General features: G+C 44.7%; 1 protein-coding gene across 2 annotated transcripts in view; it reads left to right on the top strand.

Moving 5' to 3' along the window:
- The window catches only part of CREB3L1 (cAMP responsive element binding protein 3 like 1), a 112,679-nt gene extending 96,092 nt beyond the window's left edge, over positions 1–16,587 (top strand). For both annotated transcript variants that reach the window (XM_048486220.1, XM_048486221.1), the window contains exons 8-12: positions 233–301; positions 4,118–4,217; positions 6,462–6,582; positions 13,533–13,797; positions 14,924–16,587. In XM_048486220.1, coding sequence (XP_048342177.1) covers positions 233–301; positions 4,118–4,217; positions 6,462–6,582; positions 13,533–13,797; positions 14,924–14,960 — 592 coding nt within the window. In that variant the 3' untranslated portion in view covers positions 14,961–16,587. The remainder of the gene's footprint in view (positions 1–232; positions 302–4,117; positions 4,218–6,461; positions 6,583–13,532; positions 13,798–14,923) is intronic.
- The last annotated feature ends 1,314 nt before the right edge of the window (positions 16,588–17,901 follow it).

Consider the following 17,901-nt stretch of genomic DNA (forward strand, 5'->3'; position numbering starts at 1 on the left):
TCAGAGTACTCCATGTTGACATGAGAGAAATTCTTGAGCCATGATTCATATTGAATAGCATTGGGCCAAGTCAATACAAAAAGAAATATCTTCAGTCATCAAGCAAAGTTACATATGAATAGTTAGCTCACGTAGGAACCTAAGCATGTTCTCAGACTGCCAGCAATCACAGTGAAGCTTAGGAAACATGCTTACAGTTTTTATAAATGAGACTCACTTTTTATTTCTTCAGGGTTGAAACTTATACTTCTGAGAACAATGAACTGTGGAAAAAAGTGGAGACGTTAGAAAATGCAAATAGGTGAGGATAACCTTCATTTGATCTTTGCCTGAGGGATTTTGCCAAGCAGGGAGGTCAGGGCAGTGCTGGGAACAAAAGAAGAAGAGAAGAAAACCTTCCACTACTTCTTGGCAGGCTTTGCGTTGCTCTGCAGGGCCTGGTTTCCTCCAGTAGTAGCAGCAATTCGGCTGGGTTTGGTTAGCAAGTGGAGGAATGTTTATAAGGAGATAGCCAAGAAGGAACTTTTGTTGGAGAGGTGGGGAGGAGGCAAACTTCCCCTCATCCCAGTTCTGATATATTTTCTCAAAATTTGCTGTGTCCAGAGCTGTGCTAAACTGAGGGTTTCTTTCTGCTGTTAGGAATCTGGGCCTCCATCTGTTGCCCACTTGTCCAGACCAGAGCCCAGTTGGCTAGCAGCTGAATTGGGATTCAAAATCAGTTTCCAGGAGAGGTATTGTCTGCATTAAAGAGACATAAACTGGAGTCATCAGGCAGGAAAGTGTTTGATAACACAGTGTATGCAACAGGCAAGTGGGAACCAGACTTGAAGGCTAGAAAAACAGGATTGAAAGGAACAAACAAGTTCATCCTGACTACTTCACTAAATGTTACTTGAGGAAAATTATTTATCTAGGGGGGAAAATCTGAAGTATTTCAGCTGGAAGCCACTCCTGTAGGAAATGGTGGGCAAATAAACTACCATGTGGCATCTTAAGCATTAACAGTGGCATAGGAGGTTAAGAGCTCGTGTATCTAATCTGGAGGAACCAGGTTTGATTCCCAGCTCTGCCGCCTGAGCTGTGGAGAATCTGGGGAATTCAGATTAGCCTGTACACTCCCACATACACCAGCTGGGTGACCTTGGGCTAGTCACAGCTTCTCGGAGCTCTCTCAGCCCCACCTACCTCAAAGGGTGTTTGTTGTGAGGGGGGAAGGGCAAGGAGATTGTAAGCCCCTTTGAGTCTCCTGCAGGCAGGAGAGAAAGGGGGGATATAAATCCAAGCTCTTCTTCTTCTTCTCCTTCTTCTTCTCCTTCTCCTTCTCCTTCTCCTTCTTCTTTATTGTGGTACAAGCTAATGATGGGCATATTGTATTGGCTGTCAAGCCCTTGAACCGAGAACCGAGAATGGCTACACACCCAAAATCACCTCATGGTGTTATTGGGTCCTGATCCAGGCCACTTTCTATGTTCTCAAGGCCTGTCTAATGAGACAAACCCAAGAAAGAGCTTATAAGGTTAGTCCTATGGCAGATGTGTTAGCAAAAGAAAAATGTGTGCACCAACCTAATCAAAAGGCCAGTTGGTCAGGCCCTGTTTAAGACCTATTCCCTTTCTGTCTGCGCCCTTTTGCCTTGAGCTAGGCATCTGTCAGCAGAATCCATGGGCCCCATCCTTCTCAGTTTGCAGAATCTCATCTGGAGAAATTTTAGTCCTGTGATGCTTTTGGAGAGAACAAATAACCACTGTAGCTTGCAGTGGAAGAAAACAGCAAGGAGAAATTGGAGTCTGCCCAGTCTCCCACGAAAGGCCAAAAAAGTGTCAGCAGATAAGACATGTGCAAGGATAATAGGTCTGGAGATCGCACTTTCACATCCTCTTCCTTTGTTCTAGACCAGGAACTCTAGCGCAGCTCTTTTTATGTATGTATGCCTGTAGGCCAAATTCACACACACAGCTGCTTCAGAGGAGCTTGGAAAATGTAACAAAACTTCTGCACTGTTTGTGCCGAGAAGAATTTAGACAAGGAAGGCCAAGAGTACAGATTCCTCTTTAAACAGTAATATTCTGCTCTATTCTAGTGCTGTCTATATGTACATTAGAACTGCTGGGCTCATTCTTCTTCCCCAACACACCTCAAATAATCACAGAGAATATTCCCCATCGAAGGCAGAGCAAAGAAAAACTCTGGGGTACCTTTATATGACTTTGGTGAATATGATCTTTTGGGTGCTGGGGAAAAGCATTATATATTCCTGTTCCTAAAACGTGTGAACAGTACAGGATTGAAGCCTGCCTTTCTGATTAGCCTCGTCTAGAAGCATCCAATCTGTTGGCTTAATCTTCCTATGAATTCAGCCTGGCACGTTCCCTTCCCGAGCTCAGCCAGCGGCACACACAGATTCCATTAATCAGCAAGGCTTCAGCCAAAGATGGGAAACTATAATCGGTGACCTTGTTAGCTAGAATCCATCTCCTCACTTAACCTTGACAGCTCTCTTGACCTTGTGCTTGAGCTTTTAGGGTGGGGAGCACTGCCCTCCTGGCCTTCATTTTGAGACTCTTTGTCACAGTCATTTCCTCTGATCGCCTATCAGCAGGTTCTGACCTTGTCTTTCCGGTTACATGCTGCTCCCTGGAGACCCTGGAGGTGTTGGGATACTCTGCTTTTCAGTATCCGACTCTAAGAGCTGCGTTGGTGGTTAATGCCTGCCATCTGCCGGACAGTTCATTAATTGCATACCCTTCTCTCCAGCAGAGCTTCTGGTTTTGAAGCTATCACAACAGATTCTCTAAATGTGCCAAATATGAGGAGAATTCTTTCTCATAACCCCATTATCCTTTTATGATAGCCTTCAGTAGGGAAAGCCAGAATTAAACCTATGACCTAGCGAAAGTTTCCAACATTTAACAGCACGATCCACAAGGGTGTGGGGCAGAAGTGCTGAGGAGGCGTTGTGATCCCAGCACAAGAGTAAGTGTAATTTCTGCCAGAGTAAAGGGCATTTACAATGGTGCCAGGGTACTTATGCTGTGGCTGGGGAGCATCACTCACAGCAGCACCATGCATGAGCTTAAGGGCACTGCACATTGGCACACTTTCCGCAAAGGAACCCACACTGGTGTAAAGGGGACAGTGGTGTAGCACCAACGGGAAAGGGGGGCACGACACCCCGAGCATGTGCTGCCGTGGGGGCATGGAGAGGGCATGGCAGGGATGTTCTGGGGCGTGGCGTAGCAGGCAGCACCACAGCAGGGGCACGAGGCATGCACATGCTCTGGGCGCAGTTCCCCTTTGCTCCATCCCTTAAAGGGGATTTGCCTGGGCTGGCATTAGTCAGCTCCCTTATCTCTTTCAGCACAAGAACACTCACATTTGCCAGCCCAAACTTACGCTGGCAAAAATGTAGATGCAGCCTGTGAAGCTGCATACAACGATTCCATAGGGGTTGAGGGAGTGTCCCTGTTGGGTTGCTGGCTGTGGCACAGAAAGCCACTTAGGAGGTGGCTCAGCTATGCCATAGTTATGCCATCCCCAGCTGCCATGCAGCTACCACCACCCTCTAGATGGCACTGCCCATTAAGAAAAATGCTTAAGCATTTAAAGCACCACTGAAAATGACTACTGTGGTGTAGTGGTTAAGAGCTGGTGGACTCTAATCTGGACAACCAAGTTTGATTCCCTGCTCCTCTGCATGAGTCATAGAGGCTTACCTGGTAAACCAGATTTATTTTCCCACTCCTACATGCCTGACGGGTGATCTTGAAGTGTCTGTTGTAGGGAGAGGAAGGGGAAGAAGTTTGTAAGCTCCTTTGGGTCTCCTTACAGGACAGGGGGGTATAAATCCAAACTCCTCTTCGTCTAATTCCTACCATGTTAATTATCCTGTGGTAGAGAATGTTTCACAAAACACTGTCCTATACTGTGTGCCTTGTTTATACGGGATTTCTTTGAGCTCTTGCATCTTCAGCACTTATCTTAAACTATTCAGTGTATATGGTATTCATGTGCAGAGAAAAATGAAAATACTATTTTCTATATTTTGTAGTGTATTTTTATTTGGAACTTTTAAAAGTCTCATATATATGTTTTCTCTTAATGTTAAATTCTTTCATAGGACTCTGCTTCAACAGTTACAAAAGCTGCAGGCTCTGGTTGCAGGGAAAGTTGCTAGGCCGTACAAAATGGCTTCTACACAGACAGGGACTTGCCTGATGGTAAGTTCTATGCATTCTCCAGTAGTTCTTTTCTTATTGCTAATACATGAGTGTGTATGCATGCTGCAGGTATGCGTGCGTGCTCCATCAAGTCACAGCTAACTTATGGCAACCTATGTATGTCTACATATATCCCACTCCTTTCACAGATAAACTTAGATTTACAATATTTGTCTAAGCTTACAAACTAACAAAGTTCAAGCATTCAAAATTTTTCTTATATTTTCCATGGTATTTTATGGCTTTGTAAAGTTACGCTTTCTTCAGGTGACTTAATGCATAGCATATTAAAATTATAGGTTTTTAAATCTACAGTGGGCTATAAAATCTATGACACAGCGGAAAGCAATAGTGGTATCCTGCCCAAGTTCACATTTCACCATACTGAATGTCCTGAACTTCTGTGCCAGATGGAATAATGATCCCGTGTCTACTAACATCGGATCCAATATTATAAGCACTACTTGGTTATTAATCTATCCCTCCCCCACCTTTTTTTTTTTTAGAGCAGGAGCGACATGTTAATTTGACTTTTCATTTCAGGTGTGAAAACGTCTAAGGACATTGCATTCTGGATTATAGCTTATAGTAATGTTCACTGGCTCTGGATAAAAATAATACTTTTAAAATACCTTTGTACATGTTCATCTCAATAAAATTCAATTCCCTGTTTTCTGTCCTAGTTATTAAATAACATGAGATTCTGCATTGTTAACAAAAAGTTTCACCATAGAATTATGTTTTAAAGTTTTTATTTTACACTGGTTGGAGGCTCATACTTGGATGAAGGAGGTTTGTGTCCCAATATCCTTTCAGCCATTGAGTTCACATGGTGTCCTTGGTCCAGTCGTTTTCTCTCAGTCTGACTAGACCAGGGGTAGGGAACCTGCGGCTCGAGAGCCGCATGCGGCTCTTCTGTCCTTGCACTGTGGCTCCATGAGCCAAGCCACCGACCCCATCCTTGCCCGCCCTGCAGGCAACAGGGCGGGCGCACCAACTGCCCACGGTCGGCTGGGCCGCGCCGTGGGCTTCCCCTCTCGCCCGCCCCATTGGAGCGGGGTGGGCGCTTTCCCGGCAGCCAGCGAGGCCGAGCCACCGGCTTCATCCAGGGCGGGCAAATCCATGCGCTTCTCAGAATGAGAAGAGTAAAAGGTTAAAAAAACCCTATATATATAGTGTTATCTTTATTTTAAACGTCAAAAATTATTTGCGGCTCCAAGTGTTTTCTTTTCCCATGGAAAAAGGGCCCAATGGCTCTTTGAGTGTTAAAGGTTCCCTACCCCTGGACTAGACTGTGAGAGCTGTTATTGGGATAAAGTAGGGAGAGAAAGACCATGCCATGCTGCCCTTGAAGGAAAGCAGGCAGCGGTGGGATCCAAAAATTTTAGTAACAGGTTCCCATGGTGGTGGGATTCAAACTGTGGTGTAGCGCCAGTAGAGCGATGAAGCGGTGCGCGATGAGGGCGTGTTGAGAACTGCATTCCAGAGGGCAAGGGCATTCTGGGGCGGGGCTGTGGCGGGATGCGGTAAAGCTGCGCCCGGTCCCTGGAGGCAGGAAGCGAATTCTGCATGACGCGGGCTTATGCGCATGCCGGTGCACCTCCTGCTAGACTGCTTCAAGTTCTGCGCGCTACTGCTGAGAGGAGGGGCGTAACTTAGGCAAAAATCACGTGGCAAAATCACCAATTAATAACCCCCTCTCGGCACACACAAATAATTAGTAACCTACTCTCGGGAACCTGTGAGAACCTGCTGGATCCCACCTCTGAAAGCAGGGATAAAAATGTAACTGTTAAAATGGCTCAGGAGAAGGCCAAACTGAACTCCAATGCACTGTCAGTCCAGGAGGACCACTGAGATGACTGGTCAGCAGTAACGATGAGTGCACTGGCTATAGGCTCACCCATTGCCACCTCCTGCACTGCCACTGGCCAGTTCCAAGATGGGCATGCCTGCCTCTTAGCTTGGATCTGGTCGATAGCAGTATGGGAAGAAACGATGGGTAAGTCTACTCCATTTGTCGTCATCCTTGGCCAATGGCCACTGCATCACTGCCCATGCCACTAGGGCTCAGTTTGGCTTGCTCCTGGCAACCAACAGCCATCCATGGCAGTGGCCCACTAGAAGTTTTCCTGGTAAATTAAAGGGCTAATCCATACCAATGTCAGTATGAATACCTGTGTGCATCTATGTTCTTTCTGATAGTTGGTTATGTTAACTATTTCAATCATGTCTCATCCACAGGCCCTGGTTTTGTGCTTTGTTCTGGTTCTGGGCTCCATGATGCCATGTCTCCCAGAATTCTCAGCAACATCACAGACAGTAAAAGCAGCTCCAACACCAGACATTTACACAACCAGCAAAAGTGAGTCCAAGGTGATGTAATTCTGTGCCACTCTCACACTCTTGAAGGGCCAGGTCTATCATATCAAAGCTGGGTCCCACCTGCCGCTTTTGGCATATAGCACACATTAGCCTTCTGTTATAAGGATGAATCAGCCACAATTTTTTTCATGTTTATTATATTTATGGGTATTCATCATAAAATTAAAATTTTCCATTACTACCCTCTTCTTGGCCGAATTCCCACTGAAAATTTAATTTAGATGCAACCAAGTTTCAAAAGAATTGGCACCTTTTCATCCAGATTCCAACATCCTCACTGCAGCATGTTTCAAGTGAAGGCATCTAGGCCTTCCCCTTGGGGGGCGGGGGGTGCCTGCTGTCAGGGGTGCAATTGTTAACCTAGCATCACCAACATTTCAGAATATCTTTAGGAGACCCTTCTGATGATACCACCCATGTTTGGTGAAGTTTGGTTCATGGGGGCCAAAGTTATGGACCCTCAAATGTATAGCCCTAATCTCCTATTAGCTCCCACTGCAGTGTTTTTTCAAAAAGGTGTATATACAAGCAGGTCCAGGAAAATCCCATGATAAGGGTGGGGGGAGCACCAGAAACTGGACTGATCTGTGTTCCTTGGTTCGGCAGTGGGGAGATCTCGAGGAAACCTGGATATTTCGGGTGACTATCCCAGTATTAATCGCCAGTGGGAAATCGCCCTATAACAAGCTTTTCCTTCAAAGTTTTCAGAGCCGATTCCTCCCTGCTGTGCATAGTCCCATGCCTGGGCAGTATGGTCTCCAAAAGCCTGCTTGTGGCCTATGCAGAAGAATGAAATGTCACCTTTGGGACTGTACCCAAGGGGGATCAAAAATAGGTCTTGGGCTTATACATTCTCTTAAATATTTCCCTTGCCATGAGAGGAGTGAATAAATCAACCAGGAGGGCTAGAAGACATGAACTTGCAGACACAGTGGAGGCTGCGTAGAATTCCTTCTTTTTGGCCTTCACTGCTATCTCATAGGATTTCATAAATTGTTGTATAATCTCCTCGTAGTGGAGATTATGCCAGTTTACATCAAGCAGAGTGCGCTGGAGGCTGGAGTGCAGCAAAAGCCTTACCATACATGCGCACGTGTGCGGATCCCAACATGCTTGTAAACTTGCACAAAAGAAAGTTAGAGTCAGCTGTAGTTTCTAATCTAATAAAAAGAGTATTTATTAGTGAACTCCATTCTGGATAGAAAGGTAGGTAAGTTCACTAATGTATCCTAATCTAGCTGGATGGAGATGGATGCACGAAGCACCCATCCTCCCTCTAGGCATGGTGGAGTGAGATGGAGAAGAGTGTGAGAAGAAGGCAGAAGGAAGGAAGACCCTGAGAGTATCAGTCTAACATCAAAGGAATAGAGCCAGCATGATAGAGTAAAGGTGTCAATCCCTTGGTCTCTATCTAGCCACTGGCTAACTAGTAAAACCCCCTCTGTGGGTTGAGGCAGGAAACAGCATAAAGGTCCTTCTCTTCCGACACTTCATAAACATCCTATAAAATGTCCTTTCAGCTTCATCATGAGTTTTCTGGCAAACTTTCTCTAATCATCTCAGCTCCTGCTTCTTCCCTCATAGCTCAAGGGTTACCAAGAAGCTAGCTTGGAGTGGGGGTAGAGAGGACTTCACGTCACGATCTCGTCAATGGCCTCAGAGAGATTGTAATGCCAGTCCTCTACCAGCTCATCCTACAAGTTGCTGGGAAGTACCAGATCCCAAAGAGCATTTTGGAAATCAACAGAATACATAAGTCTTTGTGGGCAAACATAAATTCACTCTCCACCTGTACAGGAAGGGCTTGGGATAAGTGGCCTTCAGGGCATAATGGTCTAGCCATGGAACTCTGTCAACACTCTGTCAACTGACATCAGACCAACATCTACCCAAATACCAAAGATGAGGACCAGGATGTGACCTCATTGGTGTGTAGGTCCAAAGAGCGAGAGTCCCAGTTTTGCCATGGAGGACACCAGGTCCATAGTCTGAGTGGTGCAGTGCCATCTTCATGGGCATTTAAATCACCCAAAACTATTAACCTGGGGAACTGCAAGGCTTACCTGACTGTTGCCTCCAACAGGTCCTCCAGGATTTCAGCTGGTGTGTTAGGCAAATGGTACAGTATTCTCACACAAGGCCAACATGATCAACTCCTGGAATCTTTGGGGCAAGAAGTGCCTTGAAGGAGAAATGCTCCCAAATGAACAGTTCTACTTTCCCCCAGCCCAGCCCTTGGTCCAAGACTGAGGGAGGACCGAGAAACCTGGCGGTGGAGGGAGGGTTTATTCTCTCAAGGTGACAGTTCCACCCTTCCACACCCAGGTGTCGATCACACATGCCAGGTCCACTTTATGCTCTGCAAAATAATTGTTCAGGGTAGCATTCTGATGTAAAATATTACTTCAAAGCAGAGTTAATGCAATAAGGAGGCAAAAGACAGTTGCTTCTACTGAAATAAAGTTTACTTACTTACTAAGAATAAAAGGGTTAAGGGAACTTGGGAGAGAAAAACAAGAAAAGTCTTACTAATTTAGCCAGCTCATCCAACTCACTGCTTAGATTATCACATTGCTAACAAAGAAGAAAACTATTGAGCACGTGCAGAGTGTAACAAAGAATATATATCTAATGTCTACGTGCAAACTGGCATGTAGTCCATACCAGACCTCCTGACCAATGGGTATCAATTACCTGGTTACTGACTTCTGACCTCACTAACTAATTAGAATGCAACAATTAACTCCTTCATGACTGGATTGTGTGACTGGCACTTGCCAGATCCCATCACATTCTTATTATCGATGGAACTGGTGTTGCACAGCATCAGTGTTGGAGACGGGATTAAAGTCCTAGCCTCTCCACCAGCGTAAGGCAAGTTGGAGTGAAGTTTGAAAGAATTCCAAGCATATCTCCAACTTCTTCCTTTCCCATTCCTTCCCCCACCACCATGCCTCCTATATCCTCCAATTACTGGGATCCCCAACCCTGTGCTAACCTCCCTAAAACAACATCCATTTCTACCCAGTCAACAGCAACTTTCTAAAATACCCAACAATATCTAATTTTGACTGCATTCTGATTTTCCCTTATACTGTGCTCCTCAGTCTTCCCTCCTGAGCTACCTCTCTGTCCCAGGAAAATCCCCCTATCTTTCCAGTACCATGCCAATGACTCAAGGGGAGAAGGTGCCCAGCATAGAAGACCTAGCTAGCCTGATATTTAGGGAGTAGATGGAATCTAATCTAGAGTGAGCAACAGGTACTCTTTAGGGCAACCCTAAATTTAGAGATAACATTTAGATATAAAATTTAGAGATAACACCCAGTAAACACCATGATGCAGTGGCAAAGCCACAAGGGGACGGGGGGAATTAAAGTAGTGTACTTTTGAGGTGCACGTCTGGGAGCATAAAATAAGCCCAGGCCCCTCAGCCGCGTGAAATACAGCACACTTTTAAAGAACTTTTTCAGGCTTCAAAAGGCCTTGTTCGCAGTAAAAACGGCCTGAGGAATTACAGTTCCCAGGAGACCTTGGGGCTCACAAGGTCTCCTGGGAAGTATAGTTCCCATCAGGCCTTTTTTTTTACTGAGAACAAGGCCTTTTGAAGCCTGAAAAGTTTTGAAAAAGGAACTAAGGTAAGTGTGGAAAGGGGGGACATCGTGGGGGGACGCCGCGGGGGTCACGGGGGGGCGGAAGATGTGGAATGCGCACCGGGCGCAGTTTGGCGCAGTTTGGCCCAGCTACACCTCTGCCCTGATGCTGACATCGTCTGTGTGCAATTTTGGTTACCATATCTCAAAAAAGATGTTGCAGAGCTGAGCAAAGTGCAGAAGAAGTGACCAAGATAATTAAGGAGTTGGAACATCTTTTCTATGAGTAAAGTCTGAAGCATTTTTCAGTTTAGAAAGAGACAACTTAAAGGGGGATATAATAGAGGTTTATAAAAAATGCATGAGGTAGTGTTTTTTTCCTCTCCCAAATTACTGAAACTCAAGGGCAACAAATTCAGTTGATGATCAGTAGATTGAGAATTGAGATCTTTACCTAAAGAGTGATTAAAATGGGAATTCACTGCCAGAGGATATGATTATAGCCACAAGCGTAGACAGGTTTAAAAAGAGATTAGAAGATTAATGGAAGATGGGACTCTCCATGGCTACTAGCAACTCCTTTACATGGTGACTGAAGGAAAGTTTCATGTTTAGAGGTAGTCAGCCTTTGACTCTCAGTGCCAGGAGACAACATCTAGGAAGACCTTGGCCTCTATGACCTATTGTTAGCCCTCCAAAGTAACTGGTTGGTCACTGTGTGAGGCAGGATGCTGAACTAGATGGACCAGTGGCCTGATCCAGGAGGGCTGTTCTTCTGTCTTTAATAAATGTCTTTATTGTTTTAGGATTTGTGTCTAAGGTCTTAATGAAAGAGGTACAATGAGACTTAAAGGCTACATTTATTTTGATTTATAGCAGTCATTATTGTTTGGTGTGGATTACAACAGTTTTTATCTCATAAAATGGTCCCTCACTGTTCCCCACCTTCTAACAAACTAAATTTGTAGTGCAAGCAGGGGGAGTTGGGAAACTGACACAATTATGAAACATAAATAGATTTCAAACATTTAACACTCCTACAACGATTGTCACCTCAGCTGGTTGACAGTCCTACACTTTCCTTTTCCCCTGAATAGCTATACCTGTCAGTTCAACTCAACCTCCTTACATGCTTCCAAATCCTTCTTTTGGACCAATAAGTGCCTCCAACACAAAAACTGGAAACAAAGGACTAGTTCTTTCCAAACACAGTTGCAGTGATAAACCCTTGCTTGGCCCATACATTGAAGGTGGGGAGGACTATCATAATCGAATGTTCTTCCCATAAAAAATAATTCCTTTCACATCAGGGGAAAAAACCAAAAAAGGTTACAAAGAAAGTAAGGCAAGATCACTTGTGCTGTCTCATTTACTATCTCATTTACTATACCCTTTTCCACCTAAAGATCTAAGTGCAGTCATTTTGGTATAGCAGGAGTAGTGTGTTTTGCTGTTGAAAAGAGTCCAGAATGTTTATAAGCATTAAAGAATGGTTTTTAAGCACACTGATGCGTAATCGCTTCTGGCCAGATTCCACTCCCTCAGTTGCCTGACCTGTTGCATCTACCTTACCTCAGCGAGACTGCTGGCAGAGGAGCCCCCAACAAGAGGAAAGTGAGGCTCACTTCTTTACCAAGGGGAAGTCAGCAGGTAGCTGAAGCTCTCCCATTGTGGCACCACTCAGATACTAGAGCATGCAAAGCGCGGGTTGGCAACCCGGCCTGGAGCACCAAGTCCTGGCAGGTTGCTCCCTGGTCTGCAAATGTGCTTGTCTGTGCTGGGGCACGAGAAGTAGAAGAAAGAAGGGACAAGTTGGATGACTAGGCTGCCATGCCATTGTCACCAGTGCATGCACCTGTGAGTTTGGGTGAGTGGGTGATGTGGGTAAGTGGTGAGTGGGTGAGTGGGTGATGGATTTTGGCTGCTTGCATCCACTGGACCGCCTTCCACAGAAGGACATATTTTAAGACTTTCTTTCGCATTGCTAGGTGAGGCAGTTTGCCTGCTGGAGGCAGCCGCTAGTGATATCTCCTCGGGGAAAGGAGGACTCTGATTTGGCCCCTTCCCTTTCTCCCCCCCTTTCCTCCTTCCCCCTCCCTTCTGATGTTTTGGGAGGGAGTAGTTGCAAATAGCACTCACAAAAAATAGAGACAGTGCTTGTTTTCGACAAATTTCCCCTTCTCTCCCCCTCTCCCCCCCCCCCGCCCCTTTAACTCATCATCCCTTCAGGGGCAAAACAATACAAAACCAAGATGCTTTGGTTTGTCTGTCTCTCCATCACCACCACCACCACCACCCTACCACATTTCTTGGTGAATGTAATGGCTTGGGTGAGTGGTGAAATACCAGGATTGGACTTTCACCCCTGTGGTTTTTCAAAATCTGTGAATGGGGGCATGGGGAGAAAGAGAGGTGGAATTTTACCTACAACTGGGACTTAAATAAGATTTGAAAGGGGGGGCGAAGAAGAACTAAATAGGCACCAAGACCCTCGCAGAACATTCCACTACAAAGTAGGTCCAGGATAAAGTGATGAATTAATTCACAATTGAACTTGGATCTTTTGGTGGAAAAGGATATAAGTAGTGGAAAACTGTTTGTGATGTAGAATCATGTGTGCTACCACTTGCAGTTTGAAGTGGTGTGGTCTAAACATGGGTTTACAAGCACAGCCATTTGTCAGAATAAGGGTTAAGAGCTTCCCCCTTCAGACAATGTTTGGAACAGGGAGGACTACCTCAATACCTGTTGCCACATAATAAGCATCCATCCCAAAGTCTGTTTTAAAGCCCTACAGCAGGGGTGTCCAACTCTGGCCCTCCAGATGTTCATGGACTACGATTCGCATCTGCCCCTGCCAGCATGGGTGCCCCTGCCCTTCAGCATGAAGAATCTGCCATGAGTACTTGTTTTACTGCCACTGCAATGTATGGCTTGATTCCAACAATGGCATAGTTTTCTGTCACTGGTTGCCTTGAAAGCTGTTTTTCTGCCTCACAAGACCGGTGGGCTGTTTTAAAAGCTTTGAGCAGCTGGATTTCTGCCTTCTATATAGCTATTGTGAGCTACAGTAAATTTATATCTTGTAGTCAAGAGTCTGTGTACTTTGCAGAAAGGTAGCCATGAGAGTCTGTTGCAAAAACAGTGAACTCTCTAGTCCCTAAAAATTATTCTGGATTTAAAAAACCACATAGTTTTCAAGGTGCCACAAGACTTCTGTTTATTTCTATGCAGTTTGATTATGTGTATGTCTGTATTTGTTAGCATGGTGGGAGGGGGGCATCACCATCACCTCATCCTTTCTGTCCCCTGAACTGAATGGAGTTCTATTTTGCAGTTCATTCCCGGAGCCTCCTGTTCTATGATGAGCCTGGAGGCTCCTTAGAAGACAGCTACAGCTCTCTCCTCTCTGTGGAGCATCCTGAAAACTGGGAAGCTGACAAAGGGCAAAATGAGGGATGGCAGCCTCAGGATCATGCACACAGTCCCCTGGCGGTGGCCCATGAAACAGCCAAATACCTGAGAAAGCCCCACCTGGAAAGTCCAAGCCAGAATCAAACCAACTCAGCTCTCACTCACCCTGAGAAGCCATTCCATAAGAGGTAATAAGGCAGGAAACATTTTCAAGGGGTATCCGCAATTCCATCTCCAAAGCAAAAAAAATCTGAGTGACATCTGAAATAAAGTGCAAAGAAAATTACTGAAGGGTTGTTTAGAGACTACAGTGTGTTATGATAGCATGTGTAAGAAAGGCCATGTCAAAAATATTATAGGCCTTGGCCAGAGGCCCTCTAGATTTTGAAGCCCTAGGCTTCAGCTAAGCCTTTAGGTAAATCTGGCACTTTTTATCTGTCACAGTGACTCTTAGAGACAGAACAGACTGGTGTAATGAGAACCCCTATGTTTTAGAAAGTCCGATTTAGTGTTTAGGCTGTACAAGCTCTGATTCAAGAGAAAGGTCCCGAAGGATAGAATGCCAAACAACTAAGTATAGTTACTCAAATGCCAGGAAGGCTTTTCCCCACATATATTCTCAAAAAAAGGGGCAGTCATCTTACATTTGCGAACAAATTAGTAATTTCTAGTAATAGTTTTTTTTTGCAGGAGGGAGTTGTTTGTCACATCTTATTTTTACTTTTGTGGGGTTGGGAATTACAGCTGCACAGTGTGCACTCTAACCCCTTTCTCCCAGGACCAAAGATCTTAACAGAACCCCCTCCCCCTTATGCTTTGCCTCAGTTTTTACAAACTGATCTCCCCCCCCCCCGCCCAAAAAAAGTCTCCAGAAGAAAAATCCAGTGGCACAGAGAAGCTTCCAGTAGCAAAAAAAGTGAGTCCTCCTGTTACTGTCAAATGTATAGACATGTTCTTCACATATACACTGAAAATTCAACCAGGTTTAAATTGGATCAACTAGCCTCTCTTAAGGAACTCTTGAAGTTCTACTTTTATGATAATCATGGGTTTTCTGTGCCAGAAACTACTAACTGACCCTCTCCAACAATAGAACTGCGCATGGTGACAGAGACGATGTCGTTTATGCCAGAACAACCAATGTTTGCACCTAGGTTGCTAGGAAATAAGGGGATAGAAAAACTTTACTTGCCTGAAAACTGCATCTATGGAGAATGGAGAGGCATCAAAGCAGTCACCAGAGGACTGGCCATTACAGGAAGAGATAACAGTTGACAAAATGGCTGATGGATGCTTTGGTTTGTTTTTCTGCAGGGACAGAAGCTCCAGTGATACAGCTGAATACTCGTAGCGGCTGCCAATCCTCAGGGCCTTAACTAACTCGATGCAGGATCCTTTCCTAGCTGAGTAGGGGACTAAGTGGGAGAGGAGGCTCCATTTAGACAACTCCAATCTGGCCTTGAGTTCAACTTCTTTCTCACTCGATCCTTGAACCCTCATTGACAATACTGATCTTTCTTTAAGGACTCACAGTGATCACCATCATCAAGGATATTGCCTGGCAACAGACAGAAGGCCCAGCCCTCTCATTCCCTACTTCCTTCTGATCACCATGGCCACCAGCTGTGTTCTTTCCTCTCTTTGCAATCTGCCACCAACTTCCCCAGCACACAAACTCCTAATCTGCTCTGTATGAATTGTCCCCAGCCATTTCGGTCTCTGTGCCAGGAGAAGATTCTCTTTTACTCTGTCAGATACTTTAAAAAAAGTTTTCATTATTTTTACATAAAGTTATACAAAATACAAAGGCAAAAGGATAAGAATACATCACAAATAAATATCCAAATGACAGAAGAACAATCTAAAGAAGGTTGTTTTTCCCATCAGCAGCGGAGGAGCACAAATTCATAAATCCCAGATTTTGATCTGTGCAATTCTGTCGAAGGCTATAAAACAAGGCCATTCCATACAATAGTCCAATGTCTGGACTCTGTTCTGTCAGATATTAGTAAGTCTGTTCGTTCTTTTTCCAGCATGTCTGTGTATTTCTTTCCTACTTAGCTGAAATGAACTTCTAGGACTCTGCCTAAAGTTGCTTTAGGAATGGCCTGGAGGGTATTCCATATAAAATTAAGAATACACATCCTGTTTCAGCTCTCACCCAACTCCTTCCATAGTCTCTCGATTCAGTTTTCTCCAAACAAATGAGCATTCTTTTTTCTTATGCTGTCCCATTAAAATATGAGATTCCAAACTGGATGGATCTCCATTACAACTAAGGAAAGAAATCTGTCTGGAAGTAACTGTATGCTTACCCATAATTGTGAGGAAGATCGAGCAGATGGTAGGGTGTATGTGTGTTCCCTACACTTCCTCTTTCTTTGAATGTTTCCTGGTGCCATTTGGGACAGATATAAAGATCAGTGTGGTTTCCCTTCTAAAAGATGTAAGGAATAGGGAGACCTTCCAGAGCAATTTTCCAATCCACGCTACTAGGCATCATAGCCAGACTCTATCACTGTACCTCCAAACAATTTGTTTAAAAAAAACCTTCTCCCCACCCAACACTAGCCTAGAAAAAAACCCCCCACTGATCAGTCAATGGATATAATTTCATCTGTGTCATTAGCTAGACATTTGACTGGCATAGTCTATGTGCGCCTCAAATTACCACCATTGTACAGAGACCAAAACCAGAAATTGTTTGTACATAATGAACCTTATTTTGTATTATTACTGATCCCTTAAGATATTGTATTTTGGAGACTCTCAAATCCTATTTTCTGTATTGTATTTTATTAAGAGTTATTGCGGGCTTGGCCTCTATGAACTTCCTCTCTTTGTAGGCTGCTGTTTCCTCCTGGTCTAGCAGTTAAGGTTTGCCTTGTTTTCTTCTTAAATATATCACTGTTTTCCTCCTGTTACTAGCTCTGCAACTGCTTTGGAGCAGCAAAATTAAAAAAAAGATGCAGCATCAACTTTGTTGTTCAGACTGTTCATTGTTTAGTTGAGGAGTCAAGAGCACAACTGATGGGTGAGGATTTCTGCAGTCGTCATGCTCTGGGAGGCCCACAGGCCATTTCAGGGGAGGGGGCACTGTGGCTTCATGGTAGAGCATTTGCTTTGCATGCATCAGGTCTCAAGTTCAATCTCCAGTCAGGAGAATTGGTGCGTCACGCAGTGCCGCAGTTATAGATTTTTGATGGGGTGGGTTCGGTGACTGAGAGCTTTCCGGGTGTTCCATTCCATGCATTGTTTCAAGCAAGCTGGATGTGTAATGGGAGGGGTTTGAACCCGAGGACACCCCCCCTCTTACCTTCATCCCTGGGAGTAAGTGACCTGAATATAAATCTGCCTCAAACCCAGGACATCAAGCTGCCAGTCAGAGTAGACAGTACTAGGACAACGGTCTGGCTCAGTGTAAGGGAACTTTATGTGTTAACTTTGTAGACAAGATGCTGGATTAGATGGACCCTCGATCCAACCCATTCTTGTGTTGTTGCAATGTACCTAGTCATTCAGTGCTCAGAGCTTACAGCAGAGCTGCTGTTTTCATGGTCATTGCTAATGTGTGCCCTGGCTCACCTACCCATTGTATTCCAAGCAGAACTACATGCACATTTCTTTTGGGCGTAATACACTCCCACGTCATAAAGGTTGTTCTATAATTTCACATTTGGCTCTATATACTTATTTACCCAAAGGTTGTGTAATTGGAAAGAAAGTTTCCATAAAGGTAGAAATTAGGGAGCGTATCATTCAAATCCTTTTAACCAGTGGCTATGCTGGGAGGGGGGAGCTCTGCATTTCAATACAGAGAGGGCTACACTTCCCCTCCTGAGCTCTGTGCCAATTACGCCTCCGCCGTCCCAGCCCCCATGTGGCTGCATCATTCTTCTCTAGCAGGAAATGGGTGGGCTGAAGATATAACACTGAACATTGATTTTTTTTTGTGAAAAGAAAAAAAGAATTGATTATTATTTCTGTACACCACAAAATGAAGTGCAAGTGGAATGATCCCTCCTCTTTCAAGAAACAGTTCTAGTTATTGGGAGTGTTTTTGTCAAGAATGTGGCACCCAAAGGTGGCTACTGCCATATTCCAACTCCTTGGTCTTTTTGCAATAGAAATCTGCCATTATTACCAGGGGCTTGGTTTGTTCCCATGTGAGCTTTTTATTCCACACAGACTGAGCTGCAACCCCCTGCCTGCCTTAAGTAGCTCCAGTTTATTGGCTAGCGTAAGAGTGGTAGAGAATGGTAGTTAAGTGAATGAGCTGTCATCTGGGAGGC

This window comes from Sphaerodactylus townsendi, linkage group LG02 (genome assembly GCF_021028975.2).
Source record: "Sphaerodactylus townsendi isolate TG3544 linkage group LG02, MPM_Stown_v2.3, whole genome shotgun sequence".
Lineage (NCBI taxonomy): Eukaryota > Metazoa > Chordata > Lepidosauria > Squamata > Sphaerodactylidae > Sphaerodactylus > Sphaerodactylus townsendi.